The sequence below is a fragment of the Phalaenopsis equestris genome, unplaced genomic scaffold (assembly GCF_001263595.1).
Source record: "Phalaenopsis equestris unplaced genomic scaffold, ASM126359v1 Scaffold000297, whole genome shotgun sequence".
Classification (NCBI taxonomy): domain Eukaryota; kingdom Viridiplantae; phylum Streptophyta; class Magnoliopsida; order Asparagales; family Orchidaceae; genus Phalaenopsis; species Phalaenopsis equestris.
In genome coordinates, this window is record NW_018164739.1 from 3,467,560 (window position 1) to 3,488,130 (window position 20,571).

The following is a 20,571-nucleotide window of genomic DNA, read 5'->3' on the forward strand; positions in this document are numbered from 1 at the left end:
GTCCATCCACTTAGTCCTCAGTGTAGACCTCTTAGGCTTTAGGTTTACACCCCACCCTAGGTGAAAGTTCATCTATCTAATCCTCAGTGTAGGTTTCCTAGTCTTTAGGAGCACATCTTAGGTGAGAGCCCATCTACCTAATCTCTGCAATGTAACCTCCTAAGGTTTTAAGAGCATACCTTATGTAAGAGTCTATTCACCTAATCCTCGAATGCACAGTAAAACTAGACACTTGACCCTGATTCACAAACTGATCAAGACACTAGACACTAGGATGCACCGAGACGTAGTTCATACTTTCTTAATTAAGTCAATAGTGAAATCCTCATAATGACTTAACCTACAATAAAATCTAGTGCATCGGGATTTGAGCTTGGATAATATACTAAAATCCTCCTGGTAATTGGGGAAATTTGTTAACGCCACATATGGATCATCGGACTAGGATGAGTCTAGAGTCTAAGCTAGAGTCTAAGTGGCGAGGGAGCGAGGGAGATGACGACATTGTTTATGTGTGCTTAAACGAGGGATACGAAGTGAAATTATTAGAATAGTATCTTCTACCTCAAGGATATTCAATAATGGAGAGGAAAGGATCCATGATACAATTCGCCGACTCTTGATGGGATCGTTGCCCCCGACACTCTTAGGTTGTCAGGAGGCCTAGCACAGTAGTCCTAGCACGATTAAAGTGACTAGTCTGTGGACTGTACAATTTTACAAAAATATTTACAAAAATAAAATAAAAATTTCTTTTGCATGATTAAAAGAACTCTGCATAAAAAAGAATTAAACAACAACTTTTGTATGAAAATTCAAAAAAATTTTCTATGAAAATTTATAAAAGTCCATGGTTAGTCATTTGGATTGAGGTTAAGAACTACCTCCTGTAGATTGTCGAGTTGGCAATTCTTACTCAAGGTCGGGAAGCACACAGCCCAGCTCTGAGCCCCCACTTTTACCAATGTCTTATACCTAGTCCTGAACTGTCGTTTTTAGTTACAGGTTTTTTTTGCTTGTGATTTTTACAACTCATTTTTCTGACTTTCGCGTTGGGTTTTCTCGCCTTATTTAATTTTTTTGCAAGTTTATTTAAATCTGTTGCAAATCGTATTATGCTCGCAACATTAATAACGCAACAGTAAAGGATGTCCAGGTACGCTTTTACAGTTTATCTACAGCATTTTACGTTACTGCATTTTACCTTTCAAGTATTTTTTTATTTACCTGCAATTTGACTACTCTGCATGCAAAATCAAAATTGAAACAAAACGAAACAAAACATTGACATCAAAATTGTGAAACACAAATCACCAATCCCAAACACTTAAACCCTATAGACCCTATAGTCGCCGCGACGACAGGAGCTTGGAGCCAACTTCGTGGGCAGCATGACAAGGAATTCAGACCGAGCAGTGAGAGGACCTTCTTCAAAATCATCTTTTACTAGCATAATAACAACTCATAGGATTTTGAGGTAGCTCGTCTAGCGCGACGTAAATCCTCACACTCCCTTTTTAGGCTCCTGTACAACTATGTTGTGCAGTGTAAGTCCTAATTCACTTTAGGTTCTGAGGTTGTTGTTTGTTATAACGTAAGTCCTCTTATCTCTGCGGGCTATTTGCATAATCGGATATTATGCAAATGTAAGTCCCAAATAATAAAATTGACAGGACTAAACATTTAAATAACATATTCTCTAAAATGCAGCCACACAGTAGGATAGTCTGGGATGTCATTGAGGTTTCTCCTCAGGATCTATGACACCCTCTACATGTTCCTTCCTTTGAACTCCTGAAAGAACTGTTCCTACTTGAGCCACTCCCACTTGTTTTTCCACGTTCTACTGTGAAAACCTAAACCTTGAAATCTTGAAGACTAGAACCACTGATCATTATCGAGAGTTTTCTTAAGTGACTCCAGTCATTTGAAATGTAATTAACTATAAGGGCTTGCCTTTATAGGGAACTTGGAACCCAGGTAAACTAAACCCTATTTAATCTTTGTATTAAATAGGGGAACTTGTCGGTCATACATAAAAAGGTTCGCAGACCAAATGGATGTCACAAATCTCTTAGTTTGCAGGATTGGGTCTATCGCCGAGGTCTACATTTATCTTTTGGGAGGGTGTAGTATTCGCGGTATCAGGCACGATTATGCAAACTATTGGACGAATGAGATCCATTTTGTCTCATTTTTCAAAAATTAAAACATACTACTTTCAAAACCCGAACTATATATCTATTAATTAAATTAAATTTCAAAAATTATTTTCATATTCATATTTTCAAATAATCAATCAATCGAAAAGTTGACCGACAACAAGTAGAAGGGGTTGGGTAGCAATAGAAAAGATAACGGAATGGGTCAAGGCAACGGTCTTTGTAATGTTGCATGGATGAGACAAATTTGAGAAAGACACTAATGATCCGTTTGGGGCGGCAGTGCGGTATGGCACCACACTGCAGTTTTGTCTGTTTGAGTAAATTGCGTTTTTGATGGCCTTTTCAAAAAACTACTACTGAAATCTGTGTTTTCCCACCAGTCTTAGCTAGGTGGAGTGGCAGCTTTCAAGCTGCCGTCTGACTTTTTCAAAAAAAAAAAATATTGTAATAGTCACAGCAGCTTTTCGAATATCATATTATTTTTCAGCAGTTTCACAGTTATTTTTAATAAACTGCAGCTACCCCAACAGACTTTGAATTTCTACTCGGGTCTACTCGGATTTTAGCAATTTACAAGGTAAATTTGTGGAGAATTGTCACCAAAACAAAAAGATCAAGGCTGCAGTTGGGATGGTCGATCCAACAAATGAAATGTTATACATATTTTTTTTATTTTCATCAATAAGTCCTTGTTCCACATAAACATGAATGAAACCCATTAACATGAATTATGCAATACTGGTATACTATATGCCATACAGCTCTCAATAGTATCATATCTCAAATAGTCAAAATAATAAAATAAACCATTATGTTTAGTGCCTTTCTTCACTGAATTAAGAGTACAGTCAAAAATTTCCTATATACTAGTTTTATTGTTTATAGTGCACCCCAAAAGCCAATAAAATAGCTAGATTATCATAATGGAGAAGCAAAAGTCACAGAAACGTCAAATAACACGCACTATTTATGTGAGGCTTGCCTTGGACACTTGGTAAGAGTAGGCAAGGCCATCATGCCTCACACACCTCTCAGTGGGTACATCCTAAGGTGTTTCTGAACAGTGCCTTACCTTAATAGGTTAGGCAACAAGTTGAATGCCTTGCATTAATTGATAAAATGGGCAATAATGCTCAAAATGTTGAGATAAGCTTGTTTTCCAATATTATAATAATTTGAAATAGAGCAATGTGAAAAGACAATTGTTGGATAAACAAAAGTATGTACTACGAGTAAGTTTGATTAAATGTTGGTACAATAACTTCTAAATTCAACATGGTAAATGCAAGGATGAAGAAAAAGAAGATGAGTTTGAGAAGATGAAAAAAGAAGATGCAAAAAATCTAACAATGGAGAGGAAAGCATGGATGAGAACGAAAATGGAATAGATAGTAAAAACTTGGTTACATGATATAAAATAAGGACTATTTAGTAAGATTAAGGATCCATTTGAGGCGGTTGTTGCATTTTATAGAGATGGTTGTAAAATTGTTATGAGAAAAAGAACATTTTTTGAAATTATTGTGTATTAAAGATAGTTTCTTTTTCGAAAAAATCAGGTAATAATTTTCTTACAACTACCAAACTTTAGAAGATTTGGTTATAAAAATCAATTTCTTACCACGAAAATTTCTAAAAAACGACAAAAAGGTAACTGTCAAATGCAATTGAGGTAATGATTTGAAAAACAATGCAATAAAGAAACTACTCCAAACAGACTCTAAGTTAGCTATACTCATATTTTTTCAACATGATATAATAATAACTAACATATTATAGACTTTAAAAATATTCATGGTAGTTAAGATGTGCTTTTTAAATCGATAATAGATCTTCTTTGATGTTTTCCTTCACTCAAGTGCTTCGATTGGATCTTCATTGAGAAACCATATCGCCTTAAGCATACCCAATACTTTAAAAAAAACTAGCGAGCACTATCCTGATTTCATTGACTTAAATCATTTGAATGATATTGATAATGCTAATGAGTCATGGTTCAAAAAATTAAATGATAAGTTATTAATTAGTGTGTGATAAAGAAGATTTGTAATGAGATCATTTTGCAAGAGCTTGTAGCGTCCATGAAAGTTACTAGAACAGCCGAGGCCAACCTAAAGTAAACAAAAATGAATCTCCGTCTAGGCCTAGAAAACTAATAGACAAAGATGATAAGAGTGATAATAAAGCCGTTATTCTATATTATGATTACGACAAAGATGAGGCTTTTTTTTGTGTGAATATGAGCTTGCATTTAAAATATTACTTATACTTTACTCGCAAGATTTTCCTTGACAATATTTAGGGATGTCTTTCTTCACAAAAAAATTTTGGTCCATATTTTTTCATTTTTATTGTAATGTTATGAATTAAGATAATGACAAAATTTGTTTCAAATTCAATTACTTTCTTTGCCATTATAGTTGCCTTTTCAATCTAACAACCTTCAATTAACCTTCATGCATGTTAAAGTTAAATAGTATGCACCTATAGTATGGAGTAAAGTGCCCAAATAGTCCCCTAATTGTTTGCATGGGGTCATTTTTGGTCTCAGAGTCTATAAAAGTGTAAAACTAATCCCCAAACTCTTTAAATTAGGATTGAAGCAGTCCCCATAAAAGACTATTAAAACACCAATTTAAAGAATCTAGGAACTAATTTGATACTTTTATAAACTCCAGATTAAAACAGCCACATGTAAATAGTCGGGACTATATTAGCACTTTACTCTATAGTTATGTTACATTTGTTCTTTTATAGAGAATACTTTCCTCTGATAATGAAGTATAAATCAAGCATGAATCACAATTGTTTTTCAATAGCATTTTTCTAACATATTCAATACATATTAAACTTGATGGGTTTGACATTCTTAAACTATTAAACTAAAGCTCAACTAACTAAAAAGAAGCTAACAGAATTCACGATCAAAAACAGCTTCTTAGGACAAGAAAAATATATTAACAAAGAATCATTGACTGACCATAACAAGAGTCTATAGCACTTGTAAAGTAAGAACTAATAAAACCGAACTTCCTATTACAACCACTTCAGTGCATACAGTAGAAAATCAGGTTTGGCAATACCATTCATAACTTAGAGTGCTCCTCTCACAGATATCTCAGTACATCTTAAAATTAGAAAGTTAACATAATAAATCATCATGAATAGCAACATGCACAAGCCAATGAAAGCAAGTCTCCTGGTCTAGTTAATGCCCAACCCAAAGCAGTAGTGAAACACCAATAATTTCCTAGAGTTATATTGTTCCAAAGAACATTTTTGTCTTTAATTATGTTAATTAGCTATGAACTGCATAAATAGGAGCTTAAAATTCTTGAGCATGAGGTCACAACATCAGCCTTCAAAATTCTGACACAAGGTACTATTTGCACCAAACCTCATAGGTAAAACTTATACCTGCTAATCGAATAAATATGAACTTTCCAACTTAATGCTCTGATATATACATATGTATATATATATATATATATTTCATTATACATATATATATATATATATATATAGATATCATTAAATCAAAACAGATAAGACTAATTGAATAAAGAGATCTATAACAGCTTAATATTACCTTTTATCTCTTCGCTTCTCAATAGGAGGTTCTATCGGTGGGATGGCTGATGTGGTCCTCAAAGAAATCCTACTCGGGGGCACTAATGTTGCAGGAGGAGGTGTAGGTGTTGGCCGGCTTGCCATTGATGACCTCCCAGTTGAGGTTGAACGAACTGCTGGGACATACTCTGTTACATTCCGACCTAACTAATAACATATGAAGAATATAATTTAGCTGAATGACTGAATTATAGGAGTTTGACTTAAAGACCATCAATCAATCTATTTGCTAATTTATCGACTTATATAGTAAGAAAGGAGAAAAAAACTAGTATGGGAATTTATACACCACTCCAGGTGGATGTTGATTTGCAACTTGCCATCCTTTCTATTCAAAAGTAGAAATGAAGATTTACAAACATGGCACTCAATTCCTATGTATTTACATATCTGACACCTAAACTTCATTTTTTACATACAACCTTACCTAGGCATGAAAAGGTGTATTTCACCTTTGAAAAGTTATAAAGGTAGTGTTTTTAATATGATATGGTTATAAGAAATATTTGGGTGGTATAAATGTAAAAAAGCAAAGTTTAGGTGCATAGGGATTTGAGTGGCATGTATGTAAATGCCCCAAATAAAAAAATAAAAACATAAACATTATGCCTCAATGGAGTAGTCCTAGTTATAAATTGATTAAAATACTTGTATCCTATACAACAAAAGTTTATCTAACTCATATAGCTTTAAATCACACTCTAAATGAATCCATCCATTCCTTTCAAAAATAAAAAAAATTTGAAAATTGAAGAAATATAAAGCATCTCCCATTGTGGCGAAGTTACAAAACAAGAACAAAAATCATTTTTGCTAAAAGACTATTAGATTCATATAGCTTTCACTCCCATCAAAGATGTAAAGCAAATCCTCAGAAGGTTACTTGCTTGTTGATGAAACATCTAGAGTGTTTGGTAGCATAATTTTAATAGGATTTAGGCATGGATTTAAGGAAAATCCAATCAAAAACCAAAAAAGTAAAAATTAAATCCAAAGCTCAGTTAAATCAAAATTTGTGGTGCTCTGTCTCTATTTCTCATGTTCCATCGCTTTTATAACGTAAATCCAGATTTACTAAATTTGATTGTGGGGGCAGATTTAAGGGATTTACTCCAACGTCGCTCGCAAGTTCCATCTCGGTCACACAGGATTTGATAAATCGGGATTAACTGGATTTTATAAATTCTATTAACGTAAAACCAGGTTACAGCCAAACACCACCTTGGTCAAATATTAAGCACAGCAATTATCAGAAAACCTTCCACATAATTCTTAACCATGAAATAACCAAAGTGCATAGTATATCAATCAACAACATTATGACGGCTATATAAATATTGAAATAAAACTATCAAAAACACCTGGATCAATCTGTCAGGCCTATCAGCCAAATCATCATGTGTCACTAATAGAAATCACATTCTACAAGGATAAATCATGCATAAAAGTGTTTGGAATCCCCCAACAGTCCCACATGCAACATTCAAAATAATAATTTCAAACAAAAAATTTTAAAACATCGCCGACAGGATGAATTACATATTCTGCAGCTAAGCACTTACTAATTGCAATCAACTTGGCACGATTTGGGTTATCCGACAAATCTAACAAGAAGAAAGGAAAGCGCCCCAGTTCAATCACAACAATCCTACATATATCAAACTACAAAGCAAGCCAACTATGTATAAACACTCCTACTCGGCAGATTGAAACTTACTGCAGGAGAGGGCGATCTTGCGGGCCTCCCCCCCCCATTCCCGGCGGTTGTGCCGCCGTTGCTACTGGGTAGAGTCCGAGGTGAGCCATAGCGGATACTATTCGACGCAACCGGTAGATCTCCTTCATCCTCCTCCTCATCGTCCTCACCGGAGGCCTGCGAGGCCATCACCCGAGCAAGGCGAGCGTTGGCTGCCTTGGCAGCGAGGTTCTGCGTCCTTCGGAAGTTGGATAATCCGGAAGTCGACGCCGAGCGGTGGTGCGCCGGAGACATAGTCGGCGAGGAGGATCCCGTGCTGCTGGAGCCGCCGCTCTGCTGCCGACTGTACACCGGGCTTCTGGCTCTCCAACGATCCATACAGCGAGTAGAGGTGTGAGTAGGAGCAGCAATTTAGATCGAGCTGCAGAGATTTGGGCTTGCTGGCAGCGGAGGAATCGGGGAACGACGGGGTGGAGTGGGAGAGTAATGGATCTCGATCGCGGCGATCTCGGTGATAGTGGGGCGGGCAGGCTACGGAACATGGGCGCCCAATGGAAACGGATCCGCTGCTTCTTGCAAAACAGCGTAACGTATCAAAATCTATACATAATATTTTCTATCCGACAGCAATACTAATGTTATATAATCTTTAAATACAATATTTAAATAAATGATTCTCTTTAGCCTCATTAAAAGTGTATTTGGGGCATTGTCTTGTGTGAGGGTTTTTTTATTGTACCATGATATTAGACCTAAATTTATATTCGGTGTCCAATTAAAATCATTCAAGAAAGAGTTGGTCTCACTAAAAAAAGAGTATTACAGTGATTTTAATTGGACACCAGACCTCAAAGTTGCATCTGGTGTCCTGCTGCAATAATCGCTAATTATCATTTTGAAACCTTTTCATGATAACTATTTGAAAATGATAGAAATAATTTGAGGTAATCAAATTATACCAAAATTTTAGCACACAGAAAAAAAAAAAGAATGTAACCAATAAAATGTTGAAATTGCATACGTGAAGAACAACAACAATATCAAACATAGCTAAAGTAATGGTACTTAATGAGATGAGGATTTCAAATCAAGTGATTTTCTCAAAATCATAGAAGATTTTAATATAACTTAATAAAAAAGGATTATGAATGATGTATCTTATAATAATATTAGAAAGAATTTGAAGTGTTAAAGTGCTCATCACTTGACGAGTACCTGACAGCATTTAGTGGTGGATGTCAAAAGTTAGAGATACCAAGATATTGAGAGGATGAGTATACGATGTTACTGGCTGGCTAACATCAACTTTTGATAGATGCAAGGTAAGAATCTCTGAAGAAGATTGCACGATATGATAGAGAATAATAAGCTTGATTGTTCTCATAATATATACAATATGAGATTGAGTGATCAAACATACATACAAACATTAAATCTGTTGTTGAATGTTACATATTCATATTTAGTAAGCATTGTCTAATAATCAACTGGTAAAATAAAAATTAGGATTTGGCTTAATCATTAGTATAATATAAGAAGATGCCATAAAGCCAGAAGAATGAGCATCATATATTTGTGACCAGCAAACATGAGATGACAATTATTCGTAGGCATCAAATAATAAATAAATCCCTCAAAGATTAGAATATGATTATTGTTCAACTCATCCATTCACCCAATTTAAAGAAACATCAAATGAACAGTAAGATGTACAATAGATGTTAAATGTTGGCCTACGTTGGATGTTAGCTGAAAAATGATATTGAAAGTTATACGAAGGTGAGTAGTAAGTTTGATCATTCTTACATTGAGCAAAAACAACAAAAAGGATGAACATTAGACACCCATGCTGATAAATGTCATTGTAGTCTTTAAAGGATGTTGAGTTATGGTGTACTAAGCTACTGAATGTTAGAAAATAATGGGTGGCTTAGTCATTCTTTTGTTTTGCAGAGAGATCAAAACTTCAAGAAGTTAGGCGTTAAACATGGATGGATGACAAACAATGAACATCATATTTTGATGGGTCTTAGTTGATGATTGGCAAAAGTTATACGGTGTTAAGTCATGGCAAAGATTAATTACTTAATCGTTTTCATGAAAGAGAATATACTAGATGACCGAGAAGGCATGGTTAAGAAACTTATAGGTAATGGACTTCGAGCAATTATTATTGGCAAGTATTGGGTGAAGAGAATGTTGGATGATGGGAGTTAGTGTATGGTTACCCCAATTATTATTATTGTATGTTAAGGGATTGGGTGATAAAGAATACAAGAAAAAGAAATTGATAATTGGAAAATGTTGAATATCTATCATTAACATGAGTCATATGAGATGAATTTATAGCAAATGTTGGAAGCTGAAAGCCTCGAAGGGGCTCTAGAATTTTGTAAGAATCCATCATTTATTTCAAGTGCAAAACTAGAAATTGTTTGTATATTTTTGAAAAGGGTGTTATAATCATTTCTATAAGATTTCTATATACAATTAGCCGGACTATATAAATTTGTTAAATCATTTTATATTTTTTAGACATCCCAATATGTCAATAAGCTAAAAGTTAAATAACCTTCAACATATTAGTTTGTCTCATACCCATTTCAAGAATAAGGAAAAAAAATGAAGGATATTTGACCCCTCAATAACCTTAAAAATTCAAGGAAGTTTTACATATATACAACTCAACTCTTAAGGATTTACACATCCAATCCCCAAACTTAAATTTTTTACATACATACCTCATTACCCATGAAAGGTGTATTTCACTTCTCCAGAGCGAAAAATTTTGGTAGCATAAATGTAAATAAGCAAAAGTTATGTGTTAGATATGTATATACAAAGGAATCGGGTGGTATGCATGTAAATGCGTCAAAATGAATCGCAGCCCGTTCGGATCATCATCTCGAGTGCGACTTATCATAGAGAAGATTTTGAGCCAAACTCTCATCTCTCTTGCTCTTCCCATGACATTGAGCGAATTTAACCACAGCTAAAAGTTAAATAAGCTACGGCCTAACTTTCTGCTACCAAAAGAAGAGCTGTAAGGGCGAGAATTATTAGGCCATGATGATTCCACCAACAGGAGTCTCGCCCCCTTCACATTATGGCTTCCACTGGATGACAAAGAGACAAGCAAGAGAGAGAAACATGGAGCAATGGAACTGGGCCACCGAGACAGTGTAGAGGGTAAAAAGAAGGCAAAGTGTCCAAAAGCTGGTCACGTTGTCTCAGAGAGAGAGAGAGAGAATGTGGTGTTAACAATGAAGGAAAGTTGCAGCACTTGCTATCTGCAACTGCTGCTCTGTCGTTGGCCATAAGCTCCTCTTTCTCTACTCTATGCATTGTGCCTCTTCCCCTTCTCTCAAGCAACATGCGTGAGAGTAAGAGATAGAGAGAGAGAGAGAGGGGAAAGCTGAGATTCTCTGTTTTTCTCTTTTTTAATCTCCCTCATGGTGATCTGTTTTGCTCTGCTGCTGTCTCTGTTGGCTTCTGAGGTTACTGGGTCTCCCCTTCTTTATAGATTCCCTGCTGCCAAACCGAGGAAAGGTTCCTTCTTCCTATTTTCGATTGCTCTAAGCCATCAATGTTCCTGCTTTATTCTTTCTCGGGCTTCTGTTTTATTATTTTTATTGTTGTTTTTTTTTGCGACCAGATGCTAGCATGACATGGGAACAAGGCTATTGGAAAAAGAGATAATGTCAAATGCTCGTTTTAGCCACCAAAAACTAAAAAAAATCAAATTCTCTGCAGTTAAAAAACTCAAAATGAAAAACATCAATTATGGACTTGAACTTATAGCGCATTAATTAGAGGCAAGTTGAAGTATTGAGAATCCAAAATAAGGCTAAGAAGAGACGAGTCGTTTAGCATTTTGATGGGTGTCAAGTCAAAGTGGAGTGATGTATGCAGCTGAGACATCCTAACTGACCGAGAGATTTGAACATTGTTCTTACAAGACCTGATGAATTTGATTAGGCACTAACCATCTATTTTTATTATTCAATTGTTTGACAAGAGAAGAAATGCAAAAGCTTTGGCTTTTCATCCGATAGAGATGAAGGGTAAAGGCCTTTGGTGTCCTTTCGAGTCAAGAATCAGGGCCTCAAAATCACCAAACAATATTTCTCTTGTGTTTTTTTCATTCATGGTTTGATATTCGAGTATACTAAGTGCAGAAGAACCACACCCATTTGAGTTTATGTTCCATACTCATACGAGTTAGTTAAACATTTTCATCAGCTCACAAACAACTGCTTTACTACACCACCAAGTCGATAGATAGCTCTTTGAGGTGAAAGGAATATAATTTTCATCTAACAACACACATACAATTATTCATTAACAACACGAGAATCTACGCTAGCATTTTTTTTTAGAACAAGTCTACTCAGACTCTATACTACATAGCCTATAACTTAGTTTTAGGTTTATTTTTTAGACCCCTATGCGGGTATATGGGCTTTTGAGTATATAAATAAGAGGGAATGATGTAAGAGGACGGGTTCTCTCTCTCTCTCTCTCTCTCAATCCTGCAACCCCCAAAAAACTTTGTAAAATCCTTCAGTTTTTTCCTGCTCATTCTTCGAGATCTTTCTCAGATAATATGATTTCATGAATTATATTGGATCTCATGTCTTAAAAAATGATTCAACATTCTAAAAAGTGTAGTAAGTGTGGTTATTATTTTCAAAATCAAGTCAGAAGATATTCTTTTTCAAGGAGAAACAATGAACAACGATGGATTGTACTAGAGTTCATGATAGAGCGGACTACGAAACTCCGAAATATGTAAATAAGAGGATAAAAGAAGTAAGGTGAGAGGTAACCAAAACCTATGCCAGAAACCATTCAGGAAGCCATAACAGATTGTCAGGGTCGGTGGCACGAAGGCAAGAAAAACAAAGAGACCGACCACTCCGAGAAGCGCTACCTCAAGTTTGGGCAAGGAGAGCTCTAGATTTTGTATTCAAGGAAGTAGTGGAAGATTATGATGACACACCATACATTATCTGAGAGGAGACGTCGGACTCCTCATAAGACAAAGGAAGAAAAACACAAAGGAGGAGGAGATTACTAGAGAATACCTTCTCCTGAGATATCATTGAAGTAGAACCACCAAGAGGTTCAATATTCAATCTCAGGACTCTTACAAATGAATAATTGATCCTGTTGATTATGTAGCCTCTTTTAAATCAATATTTTGTCTTCTACAAATAAGTGATGCCCTTAACTATCATTTATTCCTCACAACGCTCAAGAAACAACTTTGTTTTGGTTCAACAACTTGCTAGTTGGTTCTATCACCTATTTTATCAAATTTAGATGAATAATCATAGTTCAATTATTCATTAGTGCTCAAAACTCATAGAAGAACTCTCAAGCTCTGCTAAGAATCCAACAAGCTCCATTTGAAAGCCTGTGGATCTTTATTACCAAACTCCAACGTTAGATGTTCAACATTAAAAATCTTGATCATTTTTTTCACCCATGCAACACTCACGTAAGACCTATGTAAAGTATATTCTATTATACACCTGGCTAGTAAAATCTTAAAATTCTAGTTGAACTTCTATAATTGGTCAATGATCATATCTCATCAAAAGAATATAGTTATTTATTAAATCCCTCTGGCATGAAAAGATTAGAAGAAAAGCTCCATCAAAGAGATTCTCGCGAGCATTAGAGATCCAAACTCACATTCTCAAAAGTAAATCAACAAGATGCCCATAAAAGGTATCCTCAACCATAACAGCATTTGAAGCAGCCTAATTAAAGGCTTATAATGAAGAAGCTAGACAGAAGATAGGAGTTGCCTCAACCGTCCACAATGGAAAGCACTCCCCTGCAAGTATCCATGGATGAAATCGTAAAGGCCATCCAAAAAAAAAAAAAATCTTCAAGATGCTTCCATTGATGAAGGTCAGGAGCTTCCAACAAAATCCCAACAAGTATTGTGCCTAATATCGCAATTGTGGACATGATACAAAGGAATGTCATTACCTTCAAAATCTTCTCGGAGAATTTTATCCGGGAAGAGAAGTTGAACGAGTTTATTGTGCGAGGAACCCTTATAATTGTAAATATCGTCAGTGTCATACCCACCATATATGGTGGAGATAAACCTAAGGCCACTAGACATTCAAGTTTGAAGAGGGTGATAGTGAGAGATGTTAATTTCGCCAACATGGCTATAATTATTGCTTCAAATCACCCACCAATAACTTTCACGAGAGTTGACACCGAGGTGGGAACCATTTTAACAATGTCATAGTCACTACCACTGTCATTGATAATCACCATGTATCTTGGTAGATACAGAGAGCTTCGTCAACATTGTGTTCGAGAAAGTATTCCAGAAGATGAATATGACGAACACCAAGATTGCTCCTACTTTGGGACCTCTTTATGAGTTCTCATGGGAGAGAAAAGAAAAATGCAAAGTCATCTCCCTACCAGTAACATGGAGAGAAGTGGGCAAACAATACACTTCAATAGCATATTTTATAGTGGTGGATTCTTTGAGCACTTAAAATTTCATATTCGGCAGTCTGATCCTTACTGTGTTCAAGGTGGTGACTTCCACCTATGACGTGACTGTTAAATTCCTGGGAAGAGAATATATCATCACCGTTCAAGAAGACTTGTTGCAATCTCACACATATAATCCATGTGTTATGGAAGATACAAAAGAAATCTCTCAAACTCAACACTCATAAAGGGATAAGTTTGAAGACCATTAAAGCCACTAAACAAGTGCTTGTCATTGCAGGTGAATGTGAACAATCCTCGCAAATTAGCTCAAGCTTGTATCATGAGAGGAAGAGCAATTGATCTCAAATTAATTAAGAGATCACTAAGGTGTATTCATATTACTTGTAATCAGCTCAATCTCAACCCTAAAGACAGACCCACCAAGCAAAAAATGAGAGTTGTGGCGAGAATCGTGGCTGAACCAATGCGATCAAAAGTTCAAAAGCTCATGGGCCAACTCCATTTGTAAAAATCAATATCTAGATTGACTAGTAAAAGTGATGATGGTACGAAAAGCAAAGAATAAGTGGAAGCAACCAAAAAATTCATCCTCAGCTTGCTTAACGAAAGATAAAATGAGCAAAGGAATAATGGGTCGAAATCCTACCCTCCATTATGGGTGTTTCGAACTATGCCCTACACTTCTACATGACACACTCCTTTCATCTTATTACATGAGATTGAAGCGGTGCTACTATCAGGACCTGACCGCCTCTAGGTTTGAGGAGCAAGAGTAAAATGAATGGGGAGAGCTCAATGATGAATCCTTTGTAACTCATTGGATCTTTTGGAAACCTGTGTTGCGATGGGCGGAAGTCAAGAGAAGAATTTAAAAATATTATAGCTCGCAAGTTAATGATGTCAATTCAAAGCATAATACCTAGTCTTAAAAAAGGTTGACACTGTAGCTCGCAACCAAGTAGTTGGATGAAGCCTTACATCATCAAAGGGTAGTACGTGTATAAGCTAATCATTTATCTCTGTAAATATGTTCCCATGACGTAGCATGGAGATGAGATGATCTCAAGATCTATTATTGCTAAAGGATGACGATGTGCTACATTTGTGCATATAATGATTAATGTACACATTAGAAAAAAAAGGCTATGTATGGCAATAGCTCACCTTTGTTCATCTAAAAGCATAAACACGCAACAAAAATATAATATAAATTTTTGATTTGCTTAAAAGATTAATTCTAAGTAAGTTATTATACTCTAAAAAATAAGAATGTTTTGTTAAGGGATAATCAACTATCTTTTCAAGAGGGTTGGAGAATTGAGAAACTAAAATATGTACATAAAAAATATATCAATGTTCATCTTGTTGAGATCTAACGATCCAAAATAAAATAATGTGACAAAGAAAGATTCTTTGCAAAGAGACTAAGAGGCCCACCAAGCCTTATGAGCTAAGTCGAACCAACTAAAGCTAACCGAGCCCGAAAAATAAATGGAGAATGACTAATCGATGCGAACAAAACCACTCATTCGGAAACGTATCAAGTGGATATCTGAGTCCTAAACTAGAGGGAGCCGACTGATAAAGTGGTTTATCCCACAAGAGAGTTGACCAATGGGAAGATCAATTCCACAAATATCCTCAATCATCTCACAGATATTAAAACCTCTCGCAGGAGGAGACCAATGTAGATATCCAGCCGGGCCAACTAAGCAAGATCAACCAAGCCAAGTCAACCATGTTGAGCCGGCCGAGCTAGAAAGTGATCGGATAATTAGTTGTTGCTTATAAAATACCAAAAAACACCCTATAGTAGACCCAATCCAGATAGAGGAAAAAAATGTAATATCATTATTGTACTAAATCCTCCGTAAATAGAAGTATTTTATGAAGAGGAATTCCACAATTTTTAGTGCTCAATTAAGTGAATATAGCTCCGTTATAAAATTCCATCTCTCCCTCTAATTTTATACTCTCCTCTCTCGCTCTATTCCTTATATGTGATTCACGAATAATCTTGAATTTAACAAAATTATTTACTGAATCATTACATCTCAAGTATCGTAATTGAATTCTCGAAGAGCTCTTATTTTGTAAGCGTTCTCTAACGTTGTGCGTTATACAACTTCTATAGGATCATTTTTCTTACCACCCGCATAGAGGGGTGTCGAGCTCTAAGCTAGCTCAATAATAGATCTTCGAAAAATAAACATCAAACACACAACTCCTCTATTCATTATTCTAATAAATATTTTTGTTTGAAATATAAAACATTAAATTTTCTATTTTTACTTTTATTTTATTTTATTTTATTTTATTTTATCAAATCCATTCATCCAAATCAATTTCATATTTAATTATCTCGGTTTATTTTTTTCAAGTAATTATTTATCTCCATGCATGCTCATTTTTTAAATTTAATGTATAGCATTTGATGGATGAGTCTAGAACTTAACATTTGTCAACTGCTAACATTAGTAGCTATTGAAAGTGGCAATATGCATTATGAACCAACTAAAAGTTAAATGATGGGTCAGCAATTAGACTTTGAATCTGTCAAGGCTCCCGAGATAATCTGGCTGATGCAAGTTTCATAATAAGATATGTTGGACGAGAAAATATTAGGCATGGCATGTGTATGTGTGGAAAGTCCTTGAGACTCGAGCATGTCACTCCTTTGGAATTTACACGCGGCGTGCTCGAATCTCAGTAGTTGTTTAGACGGTCATAAAAGGCAAATTCTTTGATTTCGTGAATATGGATTTCTTAGATTCTTAGTGAATTTGGGTTGCTATCTGTTGAATTCTGATTTATCCGTGAATCGCGCCTCAAGGGTTAAAGTGTAAGAAAGAAAAGAGAGAGACAATGACATAGAGATGTGTGAACAATAATGAATAATAAAATATATTATCTATCCATTTTTTTTACATAAAATGATCTATCTATTTATAAGGGAGATGGTATAATATGTGATATTATATTTATACCCCTACTTTAATGAGGGTTTTATAGGGCTTTCCATGTATTTTACATGCATGAGTGTATTGCTCGGTTGCCTTATGACTCGGTCGACCGGGCTAGCATGACTTCGACTAGTTAAGGCCTATTCGGTCGGACTAGGCTGATCTGATGCAACCGATTGACTAAACTCGATTACTTTTGGGTAAGCAAGACTGACTCAATCAACTAGGCTTTACCTATCGGTTTATCTAGTCTGAGTATCGGCCCTCGATTCCTGGATAAAAGACTCCTATAAGCAAAACGGGACAATCTTATTGAGGAGATGGTAACTCACCGTAACCCAATGGATAGCTAATTTCTTAGTGATTGGGTCCTTCGGGGTGATTGTGAAGTTCTGTTGAATTACCAATTTTTAGTCTCTGATAAGAAACCTCATGCATGTAATATCCCATGAGAAGCCTGACAATGGCGAGGAATTGTATTATTTCCTCGGGTCAGAAATAGTTCGGTGCCTTTGTTCGGCTTTCCAGTGATGGTTATCTCTAATGCTTATTTGTCTTGCTCTAGTTCTATCTGTTCGGACTCGGATGATTCTATTTGTCATTATCCTGATATGGATGTCTGCAGTTTTATAATTAGGCCTCTTGGTCTCTCTTTCTTGAGTCTTCCTTTGTTGTACTTTCTTTCTTCCTCGGATCTGCTTGACACACTCTTTATGTACATTATTATATAAGAAGTGGACTTATTATAACGAGTTTATCAAATGATGAAGTTTTCCAAGTCCATTTGGAGAAGGCATGTCGTTATAGACTGGTATTTCGAAGGAAGAGCACAATGAAGAAAATATCTCCATAGTGTACCGCACATGCACTGCTTCTATCGAATATGTCATGCAAATATTCCAGTGTCTGGCTGCAACAGTGATAGAGGACATCATAATTTCTTGGCAAGTACTTTAAAATTCACAATAATTAGTTATTTAAATTTGTCAGATAATCACTTCAACAATCCCAAGATATTACATATAACATTTTAATCACCTAATATTTAACTCCAATATATTTACGTTTTGGGGGGTTAAAAAACGTTATTTGTAATATTTTAGGTGGTTAATATGTAATTTTTTTTTTATACAGTGTGAAAAGTGGTGTAAATTCATATTTACAAATCAAAACAAAGCTCAATTTGTATCAAGTTGGGCAGACAAACGAAGAAGATGATTCAAAGCATAGGCATAAGCAAAAGATGATATCAGATCTGGAATTCTTATCGCGCAGCTCAGACGCCCAGACTAGACCACTTCAGGTACGTCAATTTTGGCCCGTGGGATGAGAGAGAAGAAAACGAATCAGATTCTTTGCTTCAGAGCTCGCGTGGCTCCCTACGCACCAGGACGAAACAGAATGAGACCAAAAATTCTTTTACTGACAGAACTATTTCCCACAATTAAATCATTCCGTCTGATAAATTTTTTTCTCAATGAATGCGGGGAGGAAGACATTAGAGACAAATGATGGATTAAAACACAATTACATGTTTGTGGTCTGTGATTTTTCCTCTCTAACATTCACATCTGGTGATCAATGGGGGAGAAAATTGAAATCGGAGAAAAAAGATGGCAGCTTTGGCGTTAAAAAAAGGGATTTTTTAATTACTTTCCTCCCTGGTTCATTCCAGATGACGGCCGCCGCCGCCGAGGATGACGACGATGATGGAGAAGCCGGCGGTACTTAGAAGTAGCCGTTTCGGCCGAGATGAAGAAGACATCCACCGCATTTGGGGCAGGCCTCCACGCGCTTTGGAACCATGAAATACATAAAGCAGGACTTGCAGCCGGCCGCAACAAGAACTTGGTTACCGGCGGTGGAGGTGCTGGTGGTGCTGCTGCTGCTGCTGCCGGAGGTGGAGGTAGACGCTCCGTAGAGGACTCCTGAAAGAGGTTCGGTAGTGATGCCGTAGAAATCATCATATCCTGCACCTTCGCCGACTGAACTGCTGCTATCCTCTGCCTCGCAGTAGTCTTCGTCTTCTTCGTCGGCATCCTCATCGTCTAAATCAGAGGTCTCATCAGACGAGCAGCAGCTCGTCCCACACCTGGTTGTAGTGAGACGAGGATCCTCGGTCGTTCGCGTACCATCCTTCCAGTTTATGTAGTAAATCTCCCCTGTCTACCGGTGAAACAGACAAAGAAGAATAGCCATAAAAGTTTCAAACTATGCATTAAAATGAGAAGCTTTAGATGCTTAATTTGAACAAAAAAGAGGAGAAAATGTGACCGAAAGTGGTAAAGGAGTTAACTTTGAAGAAAAGGGGTGGATAAAGAATGTTGCAGAAGAGGTAAACGACGAGACTGGCATGTGAAAAACCAGGAGAAATGGAGAGAGGGAGGAGAGAGAAGAGATATATTTTCATGGAAGAAAATCTTGCTTCTTAATTTCTCCACTGTGTTTTTGCCTTTCTAAGCTATAGAGTGAGGAAGAACAGAAAATAACAGAAATAAGGCAAGGAAAAGGTTAGAAAGCACTTAATTGGAGGCCATTAATGTTTGGAAGAGAGCAAGGTAGCCCCGCTGGAGTATTAATGATCAATGATTGGAAGAAGAAGAAGAAGAAGAAGGGAAATAGTTGCAAGGAGAAGGCGGCATTTAAAGAAGAGGGAATGAGAGAGAGAGAGATGATGCTTGGGTACAAAATAAATACCCTTAAGTCAAGGCATTGTTCCCAGTGGTAGGGAAGCGCAACTTCTGAGTTGAGCTCCACCGTTACTTCGTCGTACTCCACAGTTTCCTCCACTACGGATGGCCGGATCTCCGCCGTATCGACCGCCACCTCCACCGCCGGCGGCGGCTGAAGTTCCGACGACTCTGTTCTCCCGCCAAGAGAGCAGTTCCTTAGCGACGCCGCTATTGCCTCTATGTTTGGCGCCGTCATACCCGTCGGAGCAAAGGTAACGACCAAGGCGAAGAATGAGGGAGGTGAGTGAGCGGGAGAGTGGGGGGGTGGGGGGGAAGATGAGATTTTGGGGAAGAAGAAAAGTTAACCGAGAAATGGAGTTAGAAGGAGGAGGATATATTGGGAACCGCCCGGTGAAAAAGGTCTTTCCTAAAAGACAAATTTTTATATCAGAAGGCAACTGAATAATATTCATACATTCGGTCGGCGTGAAATCTGAATGACAACTATCCCGTCCGGCCATGTGGAAGATGATGAGGATTAATGCCATCAATCGCATATTGTAGTGATATATATTCAAGATGTGGAGAATGGGTGAATGATATTTTGGAATATCAAAATGATGGAGGAAAAGAGGTTATTGTCATGGCAACAAATGATGACATGCAATTAAAAAGGTAAAATATACACAAAATTTGTCTTTTTTTAAATTAAATGGCTTAAAAAAACCAAAAAAAAAAACATGTGGTATAATCCACTTAGATTAGTGTTTCTTATGCTATAGCTTTGAATTACTAATAGTCACCATTGCCTTAGAAATTGAATTTATGTAAATATAGTAAAATAAGTATATTGTAGTGAAAATCCCATACGATGAAGATGTATGGAGGTGAATGAGATGGTGTTGGGTGAAGATTTGAATGATACTATATATTGGATAAGAGACTGTTAA

At 36.4% G+C, this 20,571-nt stretch overlaps 2 protein-coding genes across 5 annotated transcripts in view; both read right to left on the reverse strand.

Annotated features, from left to right (window-relative positions):
* LOC110025248 (coiled-coil domain-containing protein SCD2-like) overlaps positions 1 to 8,107 on the reverse strand; it is a 43,658-nt gene extending 35,551 nt beyond the window's left edge. For 3 of the 4 annotated variants that reach the window (XM_020725602.1, XM_020725604.1, XM_020725603.1), the window contains exons 1-2: positions 7,513 to 8,107; positions 5,755 to 5,942 (exon numbers count right to left, since the gene is read on the reverse strand). In XM_020725602.1, the coding sequence (XP_020581261.1) occupies positions 5,755 to 5,942; positions 7,513 to 7,869 (545 nt within the window). In that variant the 5' untranslated portion in view covers positions 7,870 to 8,107. The remainder of the gene's footprint in view (positions 1 to 5,754; positions 5,943 to 7,512) is intronic. The other variant, XM_020725607.1, reaches the window with a different exon arrangement.
* A 9,985-nt stretch (positions 8,108 to 18,092) lies between these two features.
* Positions 18,093 to 20,233, reverse strand: LOC110025379. The gene is made up of 2 exons (XM_020725833.1): positions 19,647 to 20,233; positions 18,093 to 19,115 (listed from the first exon to the last, which is right to left on the reverse strand). The coding sequence occupies exons 1-2, from the start codon at positions 19,875 to 19,877 to the stop codon at positions 18,678 to 18,680; spliced, it is 669 nt and encodes a 222-aa protein (XP_020581492.1). The 5' UTR covers positions 19,878 to 20,233; the 3' UTR covers positions 18,093 to 18,677.
* Between the last annotated feature and the right edge of the window lie 338 nt (positions 20,234 to 20,571).